Raw genomic sequence first — 19,977 nt, 5'->3', positions numbered from 1 at the left:
TAAGCCTAATTCTTATTTAGTTGCCTAACTTTAGAATGTCACCGGAGTGAGAGAGATGAACAAGAAATAAGTAATGTCAACAAGCATCCTGCCATTTGTAACTTACACTCCTCCCTGGCAGAAACTTGCCACATGAATGCAATAACTCTAAGTTGGTCAGTCCTGCAGTAAAGAAAACGATGCCCAAGCACAAAGAAATCCATGCTTCCTAGGAGGAGTCCACACATTCCCAAGTGTAATGGATTAAATGTGTAAAGGCTGTGTCATTAGGACGACCTGGAGAAGGAAGGGCTGAGATGCAAACCTTTAAAGAACACCTTTTCAAAATCATCTCGGAAGCGGGACCTACTTGGTCTATATGTTTAGACTGGGGTGGATTATACATTTGCCACGTGAGTTCAAAAGCCAGCCTGGGCAACCTAGTGAGACCTTGCCTCAAAATCAAATTGAAACCGATTTGGAGATGTGGACCAGTGGTGGAGTACTTGCCCTGCAGGGGGGAACCCCAAGATCTAATCCCCAGAACAAAATGGACCCAGATTGTTGCTCTGCGGAGTACTAATGGGAATATCACGACGTGATTAAGGAGTCAGAATGCGCTGCAAATGACTTGGTTCCCAAAGACAACGCTCTTACTTGGCAACCCACTTCCCACAAGTGCTTTCAATTTTCTTGGTCTTTGCAAGGTCGTCTAAGTCCTTACTTCAGTTCACGGTGATAGTGCTTTTTTATCAGTCGAGTTAGCAAATTAACTTTCTTCCCAAAGTGCCACCCAACACACACATAGGGCTCCAGCGTCAAGCTTTTAGAAGCCCAATGCTGAAGGGACAGAGACTTAAGTTTAGGTCGAATAAACACCTTAAAAACAATAGCTGTGCTCAGATACCACGAGGATTTGTCAGTACTGCGTCTATTAATTATATGTTCTGTCTGCATGGAAAGTGGACGATCCAAATAATCGCGTGGCGACTTAGCATGTGTGCGAGATCTCAAGGAGTTTCCTGTGGTGACAATGTAGGGAATCGCGCTGGAAATAGCCGATGGGGCTGGCAAAGAAGACTAGAGTTCCTGGCACATACCAGGTGAAAGAAACCATTCTTCGAGAGGGAAAAACACAGAGAAGATGGTCAAACAAGGGAACAACATGCCTGAGTCTGTTTGCTAGAAAAATAATTTTGACAGTACTATGGAAGATCTTCTAAGACCAATTTGGAGCCCAGCTGTAATAATCTAGGACAAGAAAGGGGGAGAACTTGGGCCCATGTGGCCACAATGAGAATAGAGCAGAGAGACGCGGTAGAGGGAAAGCCGGCATAGCCCTCCTTCTGCCTGGAGGGGGCGGGGGAGGGCAGGGCGAAGGCTTGCACCGTGGGATGAGTGATGGTCTTGCCGCCAGAGAATAGAGGAAGGCAAGTTTGGGAGGAAAGATGATTTAAATTTTGGAAGCATTTGTAAGGTCTGGAAGATATCCAGGACACGGTAGTTTTTCATAATACATAAGTAAGTTCTTCAACAAGACAATCGGTTTCCTTAGGAGCCTTCGGAGCAGGTACTTGACAAATTACAAACCCTTACCTCACTCCCGCAGTGTTCATCGTTCTTTGTCATTTGGCCACGAAGAAGTTGTTGAAAGGAAACTAATCTTTTGGCAACCTCACCCTTTGACTGTTTGTACTGGGAGGAGAGTTTCTTGGTAAGGGTAAAGCCATATGTTACTGAAGATAGAACAGGAACTTCTAAGTTTGACAGACCTGGGATAAAATCCTTTCTACGAGACTGGCAAGCTGTGTAACACCGGCCAAATCACTTGACCTCTCTGTGTTCCAGATTGCCAGGAGGAAAACGGGGATCAAAATCCCTCTCGGGGCTGTTGTGAAGATTAAGTGAGATAACGCAGATAAAACGGGGTCACATCGTTAGGTGTTATGTGACCAACAGGTGGTAGCTATCCCCATTATTATGAAATGGGATAGGCTGCCAGTTCTAGAAATAGCCAAGCAAATATAAATAACATTGAGAAGTTCCTGGCAATCCATCTAAATACTGCGGTAATTTACTGTGCTTTCTATGTGCCGAGTTAAGCCTGTCTAACGTTACTGTGATTTTTCTCACTTTATGGATGAGGAAGCTGAGACCCAGGAAGTCGGTAGTTAAGGACTTTCCAAGTTCATGCTTCTTTGAGAACAGTTGGCAACAGCAAACTGTAGGGTTGCTCCATGATGCAAGGAAGCAGGTCGAACTGAAGAACCGATGCCCACTTATGGGTAAGAGTGTGCATCTGTTTGTATTCCTTTTAACGATTGTAACACTAGCATGCGTTCTTCACGGGATACCCAGGAAATAAAGTATAAAGAATGCCAGGCGGGGTGGCACATGCCTAAACTGCATGAAATTCCAGTACTCATGAGGCCGAGGCAGGAGGATGGCTGCAAGTTCGAGGCCAATCTGTGCTGCAGAATTGATCCTGTTTCAAACAGAACCAAACCCAAAAACAGTATACATACTAATATAAAAGTTAGTCGTCAAGCTGACTTCTTTAAAATTGCTTTATGTGTACATGTGGGAGACCCTTCCACACATGTAAACAAGCAAACACAAACAAGCATAATGGTGCTCCACCTACTCTTTCCATGATTAATAATCTTTGGTCATTTGAAGTTATACTCCAAAGTCTTATATTTTGAAAATGGATTTGCAAGGACCACAGGGACTCTTATCACCCACTTTCTAAATGCTTTTGTTCTCTTTTCACTAGTTCAGTGCAGCAAATGCTGAATAAATTATCCCTGGCTGAGGGCTCTTCTAAGGAATTTCACTCTCAGGGCTGGTGATCCAGTGAGTGAAGGACTGGCCACACAAATGGAAGACTCGAGCTGTGATCCCCAAAATCGCCTAGCAGGCACACACCTGTAACCCCAGTGTTGAGAGGGAAAACAGGGGTGGATCCCCAGGGAGTTTGGCCAGCCAATCAACCCAAAACGGTGAGGTCCATGTTGAAAAAGAGATCTTTCCTCAAAGACTAAGGGTGGAGAGTGCCTGAACTCAAATCTCCATATTCAGACACATAGTTGAGGGTGTGTGTACCAGTGCACACCCATGCCTACAGCATGCACATATATACACAATAAAATTTTTTTAATTAATTTAAATTTTCCACTCTCTAAAATTAAGTATGACCCTTTGTAAAATGGACTTTTCCCATCCACTTGCGGTAATGTTTTCAACAAAAATTGTGCCGCGTGTGTAATTCCAGCTATTAGAGAGACTGGTGTAGAAGGATCATGAATCAGGAGTTGAAGGCTAGCTTGGGAAACTTACTGAGATCCCAGAGTGGCGCAAGGGAGAAGAGAAGAGAAATGGGGGAGGAAGAGGGAAGCGAGGAACTGAGCCATGATTGTGTGAGTTAAAATTACAGGGTTTTCCCCCAGAGTTTAGCAATCGACACAGAGCATTTGCCTGCCAAGAGTCGCTTGCATTTGTTTGTTCTTTGGCTTTTGAGACTAGATCGTGCTACATGGCCCAGGCTAGCCTGGAACTTGCTGTATACCCAAGGCTGACCTTGAATAAACGACCCTCCATCCTCAGCCTCCAGCTACAATTTTAATACATAATATGCAATTCAAGAAAGTCCGAAAAAAATGCAAGCAGACTAATCACAAGGAAGGGTTTTCCTTAATGGTCATTTGGGTGATTCGGAAGGATACCTACAAAGAAGAGCTGGAGGGTGAAGACGTCCTGGTGTGTCTCCCACCTGCCCCAGGACACAGGTGCCCGTCTGAGCCTGCACGGGAATTCTCACTTTTCTTAACCTCTGAGAAGTCTGGTTCTACAGGCAATAGCATTCATGGAAGAAACTGCTAGCTGTCCCCTTTGCTAGATAAGAGCTAGACTGTATATACTAGTCTCCTTCACTGCTAAGTAGCATCATACTGTTGAAGATGAGATGGGAAACGCAGACAGAAGTGGTCAATGCTTTAGTAGCCCTGGTCTCCCTGGCATCTTTCTGGGCATCCTGGTTGGAAAAGACTAGTGAAGGATTCCAACATTCAGGTTGCACTGGGATTACACGATGGAAAAAAACAGAATTTCCCAGCTGTTATTTGCTCAACAGTCACCTGAAGACGTGGCAATCAGAAACACTTCCTCTCGCTTTTGTGCAAACAAGGAGTTTTCATGGCAACAAGGCACAGTTGACAGTTTCTAAACACAATAATTGGGCTCTCCTGGACAATTCACTGTGTCAGTATCACAGTTTGATGACATCTTTAAAGTGATGGCTTTATCCTGTGATCCCCTAACTTACTTAGTATATTCTCACTGGAAAGAGATATCTGATTAGCCTACACGGGTACAATGGCTCACTAGTATTCCAGCATACCTGATTAATACATACAACAGTCAACATTCTTGCTTAATCTCCCCTGTTTGGTTGAAGTGAATAAATCTTCAAAGACTTGACCAGAGCTGAGCTGACAAACTTGAGTTCTGAACCAGCACATCGGATTCCATGTTTTTACATTACACAGACTCAGTGTGAAAATGGGAAGACAGTCCTTCCCTCTTTGACACATATAAAGATACATGATTGGTGCTTATTTGGTAATGAGTATTTAAACATACCCATTTGAAACATTTTAGTAAACTCTATTTCTATGATACTGGGATTTGCTCATGTAAATTCTTACAGTCCAGACATGAAAGTCATAAACGTCACCATTCCCAAATCTATACATGCCTAGGTCTTAGACCCTCCTCTAGATCCTACATCTGGAATAACAACTTAGGCCCCTCCAAAACCTCACTCCTGGAATAATGTCTTAGACTCTCTCCTACTTCTTAGGCCATCTCCTATAGTAATGTCTTAGGTCGTCTCCCATAGTAATGTCTTAGGTCTTCCCCTATAGTAATGTCTTAGGCTGTCTCTTAGACTCCACGCCTAAGGTAATATTTTAGCCCCTTTCCTAGCCTTCAGTCCTGGAGTAATGCCTACAGAAACAGTGTTCAAGCAAGACTGATAACTCCTTTGTGCTGTGACAAATGTCATCTAAGTAATAGAATACAACAAATCAAAGCATAAAGATGGTATCCTGCTAGATGTAGAACACAGCTAACATCAAGGGAGAACAGGCAGGGCAAGCAGCCCTCTGCTAAGCAAGTGCTTGCCAAAGTCTTACCATGTGCCAACAACCTAGCAGCTGTTGATAATCGATGGGGGACAAGAGATACAGGAAGTAAGCACCTTGCATCTTCCAGAGCTTATAATTTAGTTGAAAAAGAAAAGAGAGCAAATGGAGTTTGAATAACTATGATTTCCATTCAAATACCAACCACTAACACTAAGAATAAAAGGACCAACAACGCTGCCAGCATCAGCTATATAAGAAAAAAGTACTTAGGATGATTATCTTCTAATAAAACGCCAGTGACCACAAATCCCAGCAGTAAAGGCAATATATGTTGATAAAAATAAATTCAATTTAACGGGATTAAGACAATTTAAATGAGGGTGTTTTTTTTTTTTTGGTCTGGGTTAGAATAGACAGAATTTTTTTTTTTGGCGTGATGTACTTCTCTTGTTAAATACCACATATCCTCCCTCCCCATTGATTAAAACATCATGTACAATACTTGTGTAAATAAAACACCCCGGAAGTCCTGTTTTTGCTCGGGGCATTTATAACTGATGAGTCATCAGAGTGGTCAAGTGCAGGGATGTGAGACAGGTAACATGAGCTGGTTGCCCATCCAGTCCACTCAGGACATATTTGTCATCTGTGCCCTGGGCTGAAGACATTCTCAAACAGGAAACAGGAACTTGTGGCACAGCCTAAAAATGGAGCAGGCCCTTTGAAGTAAGAAGAGGTGTCTAGTGTTTTTCTGACCAAGAGACTAGTCGTGATTCTGAAGTTTCAGATAAAGGGAGGTCTGTTATCACAGCTCCTTAGACACCTGAGCCCTGCATGCATTTATTCATTTATCCATTTATGCATACAATAAATAATCACTCAGTGTCTGCTGAGGCAACAGAGCAGCAGCAGCAACCAGAAAATCATTCACTTCCTCTAAAGAACATTCTATAAGGAAGAGAGACACAGATACACCAATAGAGACACAAACGCCGCGTTGGACTTGTCTGAGAGATGGGAGGGAGCAGGCGAGTTCCCTCTCCTCTCGCTGTCTGAGGCACAGACCCCCTCTGGACTTCATCAGTCTGTACCCTCAAACTCTAGTGAGGTGTAAGTAATGAGACATAACTGAGTTTTGACCTAGGTATTTTGTCCACAACAACCTTTCCTCTACCAGTCCTTGTCCTGTGAGTGTCCTTTATCACCTGCGTCATGGTCACAGTTATAACAGACCTCTCTGTTGACCTGCCCTAGGCAGGAGTCTACAAGATAGGAATGGTTGAACTTCGCTCTCCCGATGTTCATTCCCAAACTGCATTCCAAACTATTTTTTAAAAAATATTTATTTGAGCTAGCAACATAGCTAACTTGATTACTACAGGCACAAAATCTTAGATTTTATCCCCAGCATGGTATAAAGAAGGTGTATAAGCTCATGCTTGTAATCCTAGCACTCAGGTGGAGCAGGAGAGTCAGGAGTTTAAGGTCATCCTTGACTACATAACAAGTAGGAAACCAGCCTGACTCACATGAGACTCTGTCTCAAAAACAAAACAAAAAGTTACCTGAAAGAATGAACTAATGAATTAAGGACTGAGTATCCAAAAAATTCTTTCTAATAAATATATAACAAATATTAGAAAAAAAATGTTTATTCTGAACTCTTGACACTTGTTTTCTGAGGAGCTTTCACTATCTGGAACATTCTCTTAGATGAAATCCTCGTTCCAGGAAAACACTGGAAAAATTATGTTAGAATGGATGAATTATTCATGTTTTTAAATTTGCAAACAGCGAATCAAGCTGCTGCCGAGACAGTCTTCCTACCCTCAGTTAAACACAGCGACCAAAGGGGAACATATGTGGTGATGATTCAGTTGAAGGCATTGAAACCCTAACCATCTTATTGTGCCGTTTATGAGTGCTGCGGGACATTTTTACTGTCTTTTATTTCTCTTTCTGTCCTTTTCATTTTCCATTGGCAAACCTGCCTGTAAGTAGGAAAATGGTCAGCAGACAGACCGCAAGACATTCAGCTACGAACTCAAGCACAGCATAAATATGTGGACTCTTGAGACAAAAAGGCATTGATCTGGAATTTCTGGTACAATTCAGAGCCATTGGCCACAATGTCATAGCAATCATTAGCATAAACAATGAAGGGGAAATTTTCTGACGATCATATTTCCTGTCAGTAGCAGCCCACAGATGAGTCTTACCTTCATAATATCCAGGACAGAAGAGTTGTCAATAGAACTAAAAACGTAGGAGAGTTTATGATAAAAGGAAAAAAAGAAAAAAGGAACCACAAGTGACATTCATAACATATGAATATAGGATGATATACATCTACTATGGAAGGGAATAAATCATTGATCCTTGCCACAATATGGATGAACCCTGGAAAACATGCCTTAATTGAAATGAGACGGTAGAAAAACACTATTATCATTTCATAAAACAGATCTCCAGAACAAGCTAAGTCCTCATTGGCACAAGTCCAGCAATTGCTTAAGACCTGGGCATGTGGGGGATGGAGGGGAAGTCACTAAGGGTCTCTCTCTCTTTTTAATTTTTTTAACTTTTCTTTTTTTATTGATATTTATTGAGCTCTACATTTTTCTCTGCTCCCCTCCCTGCCTCTCCCCTCCCCACTTCAACCTTCTCCCAAGGTCCCCATACTCCCAATTTACTCAGGAGATCTTGTCTTTTTCTACATCCCAAGTAGATTAGATCCATATATGTCTCTCTTAGGGTCCTCATTGTTGTCTAGGTTCTCTGGGATTTCGGTTTGTAGGCTGGCTTTTATTTTTGCTTTATGTTTAAAAACTACATATGAGTAAGTACATGTGATAATTGTCTTTCTGTGTCTGGGTTACCTCACTCAAAATAATGTTTTCTAGCTCCATCCATTTTCTTGCAAAATTCAAGATGTTATTTTTTTTCTGCTGTGAAGTACTCCATTGTGTAAATGTACCACATTTTCCTTATCCATTCTTTATTTGAGGGGCAATTTAGGTTGTTTCCAGGTTCTGGCTATGACAAACAAAGCTGCTATGAACATAGTTGAGCACATGTCCTTGTGGCACAATTGCGCATTTTTTGGATATATACCCAAAAGTGGTATTACTGTGTCTCGAGGAAGGTTGTTTCCTAATTTTCTGAGAAATCGCCATACTGACATTCAAAGGGGTTGTACCAGCTTGCATTCCCTAAGGGTCTCTTTCTGAGGTGAGGATATCAAATAGTTATAACCTTAACCAAAAAGATTGGATAATACACTTTATTTAAAAAAAAATTTCAAGACAGGGCTTCATGTAGTTCAAGCTGTCCTGGACTGCAGACTGACCTTGAACTCTCTAGGTAGCTGATGCTACCCCTGAGCTTATGATCCTCTTGCATCTTGGTCCTGAATGCTGGGATTCCAGCTGCTCACTACCAAGTCTGGTTATATGTGCTGCCAACAACTGAACCCAGGGCTTTGTGAATTCTACCAATTGAGCTCTAACCCCAGCTCAGGTGACCCACTTTAGACTGGTGAATTTGGGGACAAGTAACCAGGTGCAGATAAAGGAATGTCCGTTGCTTTTAGCTCCAAGAACCCCCAGGGAAAGGCTACAGGATATGCTGTTCTAAGACCACATTTTCATGGGGCAGAATGAAGAAATCCAGTCTGTCTTAGATGAGAAATGTTTTGCAACTCAAAACAACTACAATGATCACATCATAAAAGTCAAGATTTTCCATGGTTTGGTTCCTGTGATACAAGGTGTATTAATGTGGTCTTTACTCTCAAGTGACTTGAAATCCAGCAAAGTGCACAAATAAAGTATCTCCTAAAAAAAGGAAAATAAAAAAATTCTCCTGGGATCGATGCTAAAACCTCCCTCACTTATTGGTTTCTCTTTTTTTTTTCCAGGAATTTTGAAGTTTGTGATAAGACCTTGTTTCCAAAGAATCCTATATTTTTATTCAAATACGGATAAGAAAAACCAATGGAGAGAGAACAAGAAACGTGTCACAAGCTGATTGTTCTAACTGAAAGAGAACATCTGAAAATCAGGTCATTATATGACATTTTAAGAAATCCAATGTCTTCTTTGATTTAAGAGCAGAAGAAGAGAGTGGAGGAAAGGAAGAAGGAACAGAGGGATGAATTGGAGAGGAAGAGGAGGAAGGTAGGAAAGGCAGGAATCTTACAACTTGGTTTACCAAAGATTGGCAGGTCAGGAAGATTCCTTTAGCTTTGGCTATGTATTCCTGTTTGCCATGATAAATTACTCAGAAGATCATGGAGGAGGCTACGTTCCCGTTGTAGATGATTTTAAGCTGAAATTTATAAGTTTGGGCTTAATTGCTGCTTCAGTGTATTCATATTCATTTACTGAGATGCATCAATTCAAAGAAGAAATGAATGTGTTAAATAATATAATAATATTTACCTTCTCTTGAACTGTTGAAAACTGTGACATTTGGCTGGTTATTTTCGATCCATTTAATTGGAATATTCCATCTGTACCTAAAATTTTTAAGAAAGGAACACTTAATCATGAAGGGCTTAAATGTCAAAATCAACAGACAGCATTTTTCCTTAAATGTGATTGGCCCATGTGTAGTATCCAACAGATAGAGTTTATAAAATGAACTTCAGGGAGGAAGATGGGTCATGGCACTGACAGTTCTCGGTCTCTATATACCCACGAAATGCAGAAATTTGCATAAAAATTAGATAAGGGTGAAGAAAAGTGTTTGGTAAAAAATAATTTGTTTTGAAACAACTATCTTGCATTACTTGCACAAATGTAGCATTTTATGTCACAACACAGAACCTCTGCATTCAAGTCTGCATAGGTTCTGGCATGTTGTGCTTCCTGCCCAATTATATTGGAATTCTACTCTCCTACCCACTCAGCATCGCAGAATGTGCCCTAGAAATCACTTAAAAATCCCAACCATGAGAATCAAGGCTGTAAAGGAAAACCACCAGGTGAGCTTGTTTCTGGGGTGCCCAAGTGTTCTGCTTGTCTCTTTTACGGAACTGGACGATTCATTTAGAGCCTCCTGCATGCCAAGGAAGCCGCTTAACAGTGAGCTACGTTTTAACTTCATTTGGTGACAAGGCCCCTCTCAACTGCTCAGGCTGCCTTTGAATTCACTCTACAGCCCAGGAAGGTCTTGAATGTGCCATTCTCTCGTCTCCAGAAGAATGTCAGGCTGCATGTTTCAGAAGACTAGCGTATAAATGGTTTTCTAGGTCCTCCAGTGGATGTCATAGGTGCTTCAGGCTTGTCCAATGCCACCTCCTCGCAGTTTTTCTTTCCCCCTCCCTACTCAAGTATGCTTTCCTGCCTGGCTAACTGGGAACCCCCCTCAGGCTGCTGGAGCCCTAAGGCCCAAAGTTCCAGGAAATGTATTCCTCTGGATGTGGCGCTTTGCCATGGTAGGATGGTAGACAACCCATCTTATCTAATCTCTCAGGTACATCTGTGTGGGCTACAGAGCTTCCCTGAAGCTGGCAGCCAGTTCCTCTCTACTGATGCTGCTTCTTGCAGCACCCTGCTGGGCACCCCCTCTTTCCAGCTCCCCACTTTTGCTGGCATGGTCATCTCCAAGTCTGTTTTTAGTGAGCCCTAGAGCTCTTCAGAAGAGGGACAAAGAAGTAAAGAGCACCATTCGATGTTCTTGCCGTGCAGTTAGTGCAGCGCCCACCGGAAGACAGTAGACCACACTTTCTTCTACTCCATCTTGCACAGTGTCAGCCTGGCCCAACACGGACAGACGGGGGCTTCATGATCTGTGTGCACAGTCTTTACATACGGTAGTATCCTCTCTGGAACTATACCATACCAACGGCTGGCAAAAGTTGTGCTATTTACTATAAACAGGTATAAAGCATATTCTCCTGGGGTGTCTAAGAGTGTCTTAAGTCGACATGACAGAAGGCAGGGCACTACTGCCTTCCGATTTTAGCATCATGGTATCACACCTGATCTCGGGTGAATAAAGGAAAAGATTTAGGAGCATAAAGCGACGAAGAGTGGAAATCACATCAAGGAAGCGATAAAGGGTGTTACCTGTTATCTAAATCAGGGGTACCAGGAACTGTTCCTGAAGCTATAATTAGAGCCCTGGCCTTCTTACAGGCTCCATCAGTGTCAAAAATGGGCACTCGAATTTTCTTCACTGCCACTGACTTAGTCATCCAGAAAGGCAAACCCGCTCCCATTCTTCTGCCTCTCAATGTGGGTATGGGCACCCAAGGCCCCCATAGGAAGAAACCCCACAGACAGAGATGAGAAATAGTCCATTTGAAGAGATGGTGACATCCACAGTGTGACCCACCTAGGGCTCGTTTGAATGATAACACTTTCTGTTCACTAAGCTTCCCCTCATCTTGAATTAAACAGAGAGAAACACTCTCAGAAGACATGGCTCTGCTCCCAGCGCAACTGTGAGTGCACTGTCTACTAAATAAGAGCAGCTCTGAACAAATGGAAGCGGGCCTTAATGGAGGAGAAGAACCGCTTTATAGTTTCTGATTTTGGATGAAGGTACTTTTCAGACTTGTTTATTAGTGCATGTTAATTGTACAAGATAATAATCTGCCTGGAAGTATTTATTGTAATCTAATTTTGCTATTTTTTTCCCAATACCGAATTTCTCTGTGTAGTCCTGGCTGTCCTGGAGCTCACTCTGTATACCAGGCTGGCCTCGAATTCACAGAGATCCGCCTGCCTCTGCCTCCCGAATGCTGGGATTAAAGGCGTGCGCCACCACTGCCTCCCATAATCTACCACTTCAATATAATGAAACAAGGAAAGCTTGCTTCTGGTTTAAGGCCTCTTGCCTTCTTGTTCAGTTACGATTGACTTTTAACAAATGTGCTCACTTGGGAGGAGACTATTTTCTGTTTCTTTTCCTGTGACTATATAATTTTATTTTATAAACATGAGACAAATAAATCAATTATATGATAAATGATCTCTAAAATTCATGCCTCTAGGAATTAAAATAAAATGTGTGACAGTATCTGGTTAAAACCTCAAAAAATATAGACATAAATGCTTAGTTTACTTGATTATAATTTTTTTGGGGGGTGGGGGATCTGCATAGAGAGGACTTGATAGCCAAGTAGTTGTTTTTCTAAAACAAAACAAAACAGAAAACTACAATTCTGCCAGCTCAAACAAAGCCAGGGATGACTGGCTTTGCTTTAATAAATCAGTGGGTACACATGACTGGAGGAAACAATTACTGGGAAACTTGCCTAGTGCGAGCCTGTTTTGCAAGACAGAAGTATGCTGCTGTTTTACACATTTTAACATTCCCACATAGGCAAAATTATATACGGTCAATGTAGTTTGCTGAAACAAAAACAGCAACTACAAGAGAAACAGCTTAAAACTGTTAATGGAACCAAGCACAGAACAATTAAGTTGACTTTTATAATTGAATTATCACCTGAAGACAAGTCAATCTATGCTTTAATCCAGGTGTAATTAAATAAAGAGTGAAAAGCAGCTAGTCTTTTTCCATCATAGCCGTCTCTAAAGTAAAAAGAGAAGAAGAGCATAGGCCCCGGGGACTCACACAAACGTAGGTCTGGGGAAGCGAATGACCTTCCTCAATGCCTGGTGTTGCTTTCAAACTTTGAGACCTTCATGCATGTTATACTCACTCCCTCTGCACCCATTTTCTCCCCTTAAATACTAACCCGTGGGGAAACCAAGTGTTCTGAGACACCTGTACATTCCCCACGCCCCTCCAAATCAGCGCACAAATATGACTAGAGAGAACAACTGTTGTGAAACTTCCCAAACGGGTACTTGGTCCACATTTGAGAAATACTTTGGAAATAAAAGGATCTAGCAGTATTAAAGTTGGCCAGTCAGCTTTACTGAGACAAAAGAAATCAATTTATGGCTGTTAAAGCCCTTCAAAATGTCTTCTTCATATCCTGTCATTCTCCTCCCTCATATTGTAGGAATTCCTCCCAAATAATTGACTTGTGAACATTTACATGTGACATACAATGGCACAAATATAAGAAGTTACATACAATATTGTTGCGGGAGGTCCTCCCACTCCTCCAGCCTATCGCCGCTGAGATACCAGCCCCTTGGGGCGTGGTCTCTCTCCCTTTAAAAAAGCGGCCACTTCCCTCTCCTCTCTCTCTTCACTTCCTGCTCCGCCGGTGACTTGACTTCCTTCCTGGTTACGCAGAGGGCTGAAAGTGATCTGTAAGTTTTTCCCCTTTAAATAAATATCACCCTATTAATCATAATCCCAAATTGGCATTGTTTGTGACTTACGCCTTCATTTGGCGCCCAACGTTTGGTTTTAGAACCTCTCCCGGCTCGCAGCCGCGAGTTCGGCTTGGCGGCCGGAAGTTCGGCTTGGCGGCCGCAAGTTCGGCTTGGCGGGCGCTTGTTCAGCTTGGCGGGAGCAGTTGCTTCCTCAGCCGCTGCCTGTGGATTTAAACTCCACAGGCCCGCGAAGTCTCTGCCCGCGTGATTTGCTCTTTTCTGAGTCGTTTTCAGATCTCCCTTGCAAGCACAGCTCTTAAGTGGCGCGAACCAGAGCACGTGGTTGCTGAAAGCTGCAACCCCTCAGGGTGACTCTGTCACGTGGAGGCATAAGCGGCTTCCAGGTTGCTCTTCCCTACCCCTGGATTCTGGTTTCTGGTTCCATCTCTGGAATTGATTTAATTACATTTACTTTGTTGAGCAACTTACATTTTCCAGTTTTTAACAAATACTAGGCGGACTCTGAAACAGGACCGTGTTTTCGTCGAGACTTGGCAACAGCGCCACCTGCTGGATAATAGGTAATATGGCAGTTCTCGTTTCCAACGCGAATTTTACTGTTCTGGTTACCAATACAATGGGTTATATCATGCAAGGTTTATATGACTATGGGGATAACTTAATTTACTGGTTACTAGGTTTCAGTATTTTTTTGCATATTCTATCATTTAGGAAGATCATGGCACTCCTAAGAACCATACAATCTTTACTAGAAACTCATGCAGGTCAGGAGATTAAGGATTCAAAAGAGACAATAATAAAAAGACTTGAAATGATTGAAGAAATGATTGGAGCTGGTGAACAGAGTAATAAGGCACAAGGACAGAATACAATGCCAATACCAGCTATTAGAACTGGCTTACCAAAGGTTTTAGCAGCATACCCTATACTTAATTCTGACAAAGCGTCAACTTCTAAAGGCTCAAAGGGAGTCAGAGAAGCTAGATGGACGCCAATAGCAATGAATGATCTAAAAGAAATTAAGCAAGCTATTGTTAATTTTGGCTTGCACTCTGCATACGTAAAGGAAATGATAAGGACTTGGGCTTCTAATGCTAGAGCTACCCCCCATGATTTCCATCAGTTAGTGTCTGCAGTTTTAGATAATGGACCTTCCTTGATGTTTGGAATTTATTTCAGAGAAGAATCCAAACATATGGAACAGCAAGGAAGAGCAAAAGGTATTGAGGTTTCCCAAGATCAAATTCTTGGTGCAGGAGAATATGCTGATCCACAGGTCCAAGCTCTTTATGATGATGAAGTACTGTGTCTATGTCACCAAGCAGCTTTAAATGCTTGGAATAGGATACAAGATCCAGCAAAAAGGGTTGAATCATATACCAGAATTAGGCAGGGACAGAGAGAACCCTTTATTGACTTTTTGCAAAGATTAATTAAGGCTCTGGACATAGGGGTAACAGACCCAGAAGCTAGACGAATACTTCTTGAATCTCTAGCTTTTGAGAATGCAAACATAGAATGCAAAAAGATAATTGGGCCTTTAAAGTCTAGATCAGCACCTATGGATGAATGGATTCAGCATACGATGAATGTTGAGACGTTTAGCTATAACGATGAATCTTGGGTAGGAGAAGCGATTTCCACAGCAATGAGGAGACATCAAACTGCCAGGTGTTTTAATTGTGGTAAATTAGGACATCTGAAAAGGGATTGCAGGCACAGAATTTCTAGGAATATTATCTCCTCTGGGAATGACAAAGATAGGAGACCTAGGCCTTCAGGTATATGTAGGAGATGCGGTAAAGGCCGACATTGGTCCAATGAATGCAGGTCAACAACAGATAAACAAGGCAACCCGATACCGTCGGGAAACTCCTTGAGGGGCCTCTCGCAGGCCCCCAAGCCAACAGTGGCCCAGTCATTCCCAGTCACAGTGGAGAACGTGCCTCACCAAGAAAATTAAAAGCTCCAATTTCTGCTGTAAAAAGTAATACTGGTCTAAATGATGAAATCCATGTGGAGGATGAGTCAAAAAACCCAGTTGGACAGAGTAAACGTATATTTTGGCAGACTTCTATTAATGATCAAAGACCAAAGCTAAAAGTCTGTATAAATGGCACTTTTATTGAAGGCTTATTAGACACAGGTGCGGATGTAAGTATCATTACCCCAGAATCTTGGCATCCGAATTGGCCTCTTCAAGAGGTAGATGTTCAGTTCCTGGGAATTGGAACCCTATCTCGTGTAAAACAAAGCACAAGATGGGTTGAATGCATAGGGCCCGAAGGGCAAATAGGAAGACTAAGGCCATATATAGCCAATATTGCCATAAATTTATGGGGCCGTGACCTGCTACAGCAATGGAATACCCAGATTAACATTCCTGTAGTTCCAGGAACTCATAATTCTGGGAAGTATATGATGAGGTATTATGGAAAAAGGTCACTAGCCATTCAGGCTGTACAAGAACATACAGCAAATACCAAACCTTTAGAGGTACCAACAGCCCTACCTTTAAAATGGCTAACTGAGAAGCCAATATGGATCAAACAGTGGCCTCTAGCTGAAGATAAACTACAGGCATTGGAACAGCTGGTGCAGGAGCAACTAGATGCTCACCACATTGAAGAATCAACCAGCCCTTGGAATTCTCCTGTGTTTGTTGTAAAAAAGAAATCTGGTAAATGGAGAATGGTGACAGATCTAAGAGCTGTCAACAAAGTAATTCAACCTATGGGCTCACTACAATCTGGAATTCCTTTGCCTTCTCTGTTACCAAAAGGATGGCCTCTTATAGTTATTGATTTGAAAGATTGTTTTTTCACTATACCGTTACAAGAAAAGGATAGAGAAAAATTTGCCTTTACAGTGCCTACTTATAATAATTCTCAGCCCAATAGGAGATATCAATGGACTGTCCTCCCACAGGGTATGCTCAATAGTCCTACACTGTGCCAATATTTTGTAAGTAAGCCATTGGAAATAATTCGTAAACAATTCCCCAAGTCCATTATTTATCATTACATGGATGACATCTTGTTATCTGATTCAAATAAAGATACTTTAGAAAGGATGTTTGAAGAAGTAAAGAAAGTCTTGCCTAGGTGGGGATTACAAATTGCCCCTGAAAAGATTCAAAGAGGAAACTCTATTAATTACCTAGGTTACAGAATAGGGTTAGAGAAAATTAAAACGCAAAAGGCACAAATTAGGAGAGACCGCTTAAAGACTCTTAATGACTTCCAAAGATTGTTAGGAGACATTTCCAGTCTACGACCAGCTGTTGGGATAACACCTGATCTAATAGTTCATTTAAACAAAACCTTAGATGGTGATAAAGATTTGAATAGTCCAAGAGAACTGACAGCTGAAGCAGAAAAGGAACTGACAATGATTGAGGAAAAATTACAGGAGGCACATGTGGATAGGGTGAACCCAAATCTTAGCTGCATCCTAGTCATATTGCCTTCCAGAATTTCTCCTACAGGGATTCTAATGCAGAGGGAAGATATTATTTTAGAGTGGATATTTATACCTAATAAACCAAGTAAAAAATTAAAAACTTATGTGGAAAAAGTCTCTGAATTAATTATAAAAGGTAAGCTGAGACTTCGTCAACTAGCAGGTATAGACCCAGCAGAAATTATAGTGCCTTTTACTACTGAAGAAATAAAAAAGTTATGGGAAGACAATGAACCGTGGCAAAGAGCTTGTGCTAATTTTTTGGGAGAAATTAATAGCAACTATCCCAAAAGTGGTAGACTTAACCTCATAAAAAGAACTTCTTGGATTCTTCCTAGAATTGTACGTGATGCTCCAATAACTGGAGCCCGTACGTTCTATACTGATGCAAATAAATCAGGGAAAGCAGGTTACAAGTCAGATGAATTGAGTAAGGTGGAACAAAGCCCTTATAATTCTGTCCAGAAGGCAGAATTATATGCCATTCTTATGGTGCTAAGGGATTTTAAAGAACCTCTTAATATAGTTACAGATTCACAATATGCAGAAAGAGTTATCTTGCATATTGAAACCGCTGAATTTATACCAGATGACACAGAGTTGACTTCATTGTTTATCCAGGTACAAGACATAATCAGGAACAGGCTTTGTCCGATGTACATAACACACATCCGGTCCCATACAGGTCTGCCTGGTCCTCTAGCCCAAGGCAATGCTGAGATTGATCAATTATTGATTGGAAGTGTGTTGCAGGCCTCAGAATTTCATAAGAAGCATCATGTCAATAGTAAAGGCCTAAAGAAAGAATTTTCCATTACTTGGCAACAAGCTAAGGACATTATAAAGAGATGTCCTACTTGTTCTTTCTATAATCAAACACCGTTGCCTGCAGGGAGTAACCCAAAGGGCACTAAGAGAAATGAAATCTGGCAGATGGATGTGTTCCACTTTATGGAATTTGGTAAATTAAAATATGTACACCACACCATAGACACGTATTCAGGTTTTCAATGGGCTACTGCCCTGAGCTCAGAAAAGGCTGATTCAGTAATCACACATTTATTGGAAGTTATGGCCATCATGGGTATACCCGCACAAATAAAGACAGACAATGGTCCAGCATATGTATCTAAGAAAATGAAACGCTTTTTTGATTATTATAATATAAAACACATTACAGGTATACCAAATAATCCTACAGGTCAGGCAGTTATAGAAAGATCAAATCGTACTATAAAGGATATGCTGAACAAACAGAAAGGGACCGAAAATACCCCCAGAAATAGATTACATAATGCTTTATTAACCTTGAATTTTCTTAACGCTAATGAGAAAGGAACGACAGCAGCAGAAAGACATTGGATAATGGAAAAGTCTGCTGAACTAAATCAACCGATTTATTTCAAAGATGTGCTGACCTCTCAGTGGAAGCCAGGAGATGTGCTACGTTGGGGAAGGGGTTTTGCTCTTGTTTCCACAGGAGAAGAAAAATTGTGGATACCATCAAAATTAATAAAGTTTCGATTTGAAGAGGAGAAACCTCTTGGAAAGGAGAAATGACAACTTATCCACAATGATGATATTCATACAGGTGGTAAGAAAAACATATAGAATGGGGGCAGGGTTCTGTTCTTATCTCCACAGGAAAACACTCATCTTTGAGAAATTCAAGGGAACCTGGATGTTTGGATACTGACAGATGGAAAAATACCTGCCCGATAGGAAATATCAAGAAAACTGAATGGGTTGTGTAAGTAATATTAAACCATATTTCTAAATTTATAAAGCTGGTTTTGAAGTTGGACTCTGGCTCAGTCCCTCTCCAATTCCAAGCCTGTTAGTAAGAGAAAAACCCAGAGTTTCTGGAGTTTCTGTCTCATGTCAAGAGCCATGATGTGGGACAGAAAGAAATATGAGTTTAGAAAACATCTTTGCTTTTCTTCATATCTATCATACTTTTCATTGAATATATCTATCATGCCTTTCATTGAATATATATATGTATGTCTATATATGTCTATATGATTAATGTTTAAGTTTTTCACAATGAACAATGAGTTTTTCCTGAAGTGACATTTGAAGTTTCCAGGAAGAAGATGGGGCCCCACAACAACAACTCTACTTGGTTGATATGACGTCAGATACTGATAGCGCTACAACAAGACCTGCTTTGGGTACCAGCTGCACAAGACAGTTCCAACTTGGTTAGCTGAAATGGTGCACATCTTGTACAACATTCTGGCCAGACCTCCACAAAATACTCAGAGACTATTTGCAATTTTAAAAGACATTGATCTTGAAATTTAACCATCATTTTACTTTCACAGGATCCCCCAGAAAGAACGTCGCCCCTATGACAGCTGGAAGTAATTTTAGAGGACGACGTCCCCTCTCCCAGTAAAGTTTGCCCTTGGGTTTAGGGACATCATTTAGGGGTTGATTATAATTAGTATACGATTGAGGGTTGGGGGAGGAATTTTATAAGCTCAGGGATCATTTTGAAAAAAAAAAAAAAAGGAATGATGGGATAATAGATTTATAATTGTGAGTTACTGCTTTTAGACAAATATATTGGTATCGATTCTTGTATATTGATACAAAGTTAAATTATATTGACTATTGTATGCATGCATGTTTCTATCTCTGTTTAAAACATTTTTTATGTATTGACATATATTGTATTGATAAATATATATTGTATATATTTACCATATTGCAGTGTACATTTCTACCTCTGATTAAGATACTTATATAATGTTTGTGTATTGATATATATTTACCATATTGCAATGTATATTTGTACAGTGTTTATATTTGGAGGTCATTATCCTTATTTGTTACACAGTTGTTTATTGTCTTAGTCTTTAAGTTAGATAGATATTGAGAATTATATAGATAAATAGTCATCTAAGTTTGTCATTTATAATTAGACTAATCAGGTTCTCTAGATATATAGAGATTATACTCAGTATAGATAGATAATCTTCGACCTCTTCAAAGAACTGTAGAAAATGGCCTTTAATCTAACTCAGAGTTTCGTGATAGTGAGACACAATTGCTCCTGGCAACACCACTCTATTCCCGAGAGAATGTTGAGCACCAAAGACACTCCACCTGGAGCA

At 41.0% G+C, this 19,977-nt stretch overlaps 1 protein-coding gene across 1 annotated transcript in view; it reads right to left on the bottom strand.

Annotated features, from left to right (window-relative positions):
- Enpep (glutamyl aminopeptidase) overlaps positions 1-19,977 on the bottom strand; it is a 74,718-nt gene that overhangs the window by 15,440 nt on the left and 39,301 nt on the right. The window contains exon 11 of the mRNA XM_075981355.1: positions 9,569-9,645. Within this exon, the coding sequence (XP_075837470.1) occupies positions 9,569-9,645 (77 nt within the window). The remainder of the gene's footprint in view (positions 1-9,568; positions 9,646-19,977) is intronic.

The sequence above is a fragment of the Microtus pennsylvanicus genome, chromosome 7 (assembly GCF_037038515.1).
Source record: "Microtus pennsylvanicus isolate mMicPen1 chromosome 7, mMicPen1.hap1, whole genome shotgun sequence".
NCBI lineage: Eukaryota > Metazoa > Chordata > Mammalia > Rodentia > Cricetidae > Microtus > Microtus pennsylvanicus.
Note: the sequence above shows the minus strand (reverse complement) of the source record. Positions and strands in the feature narration are given on the sequence as shown.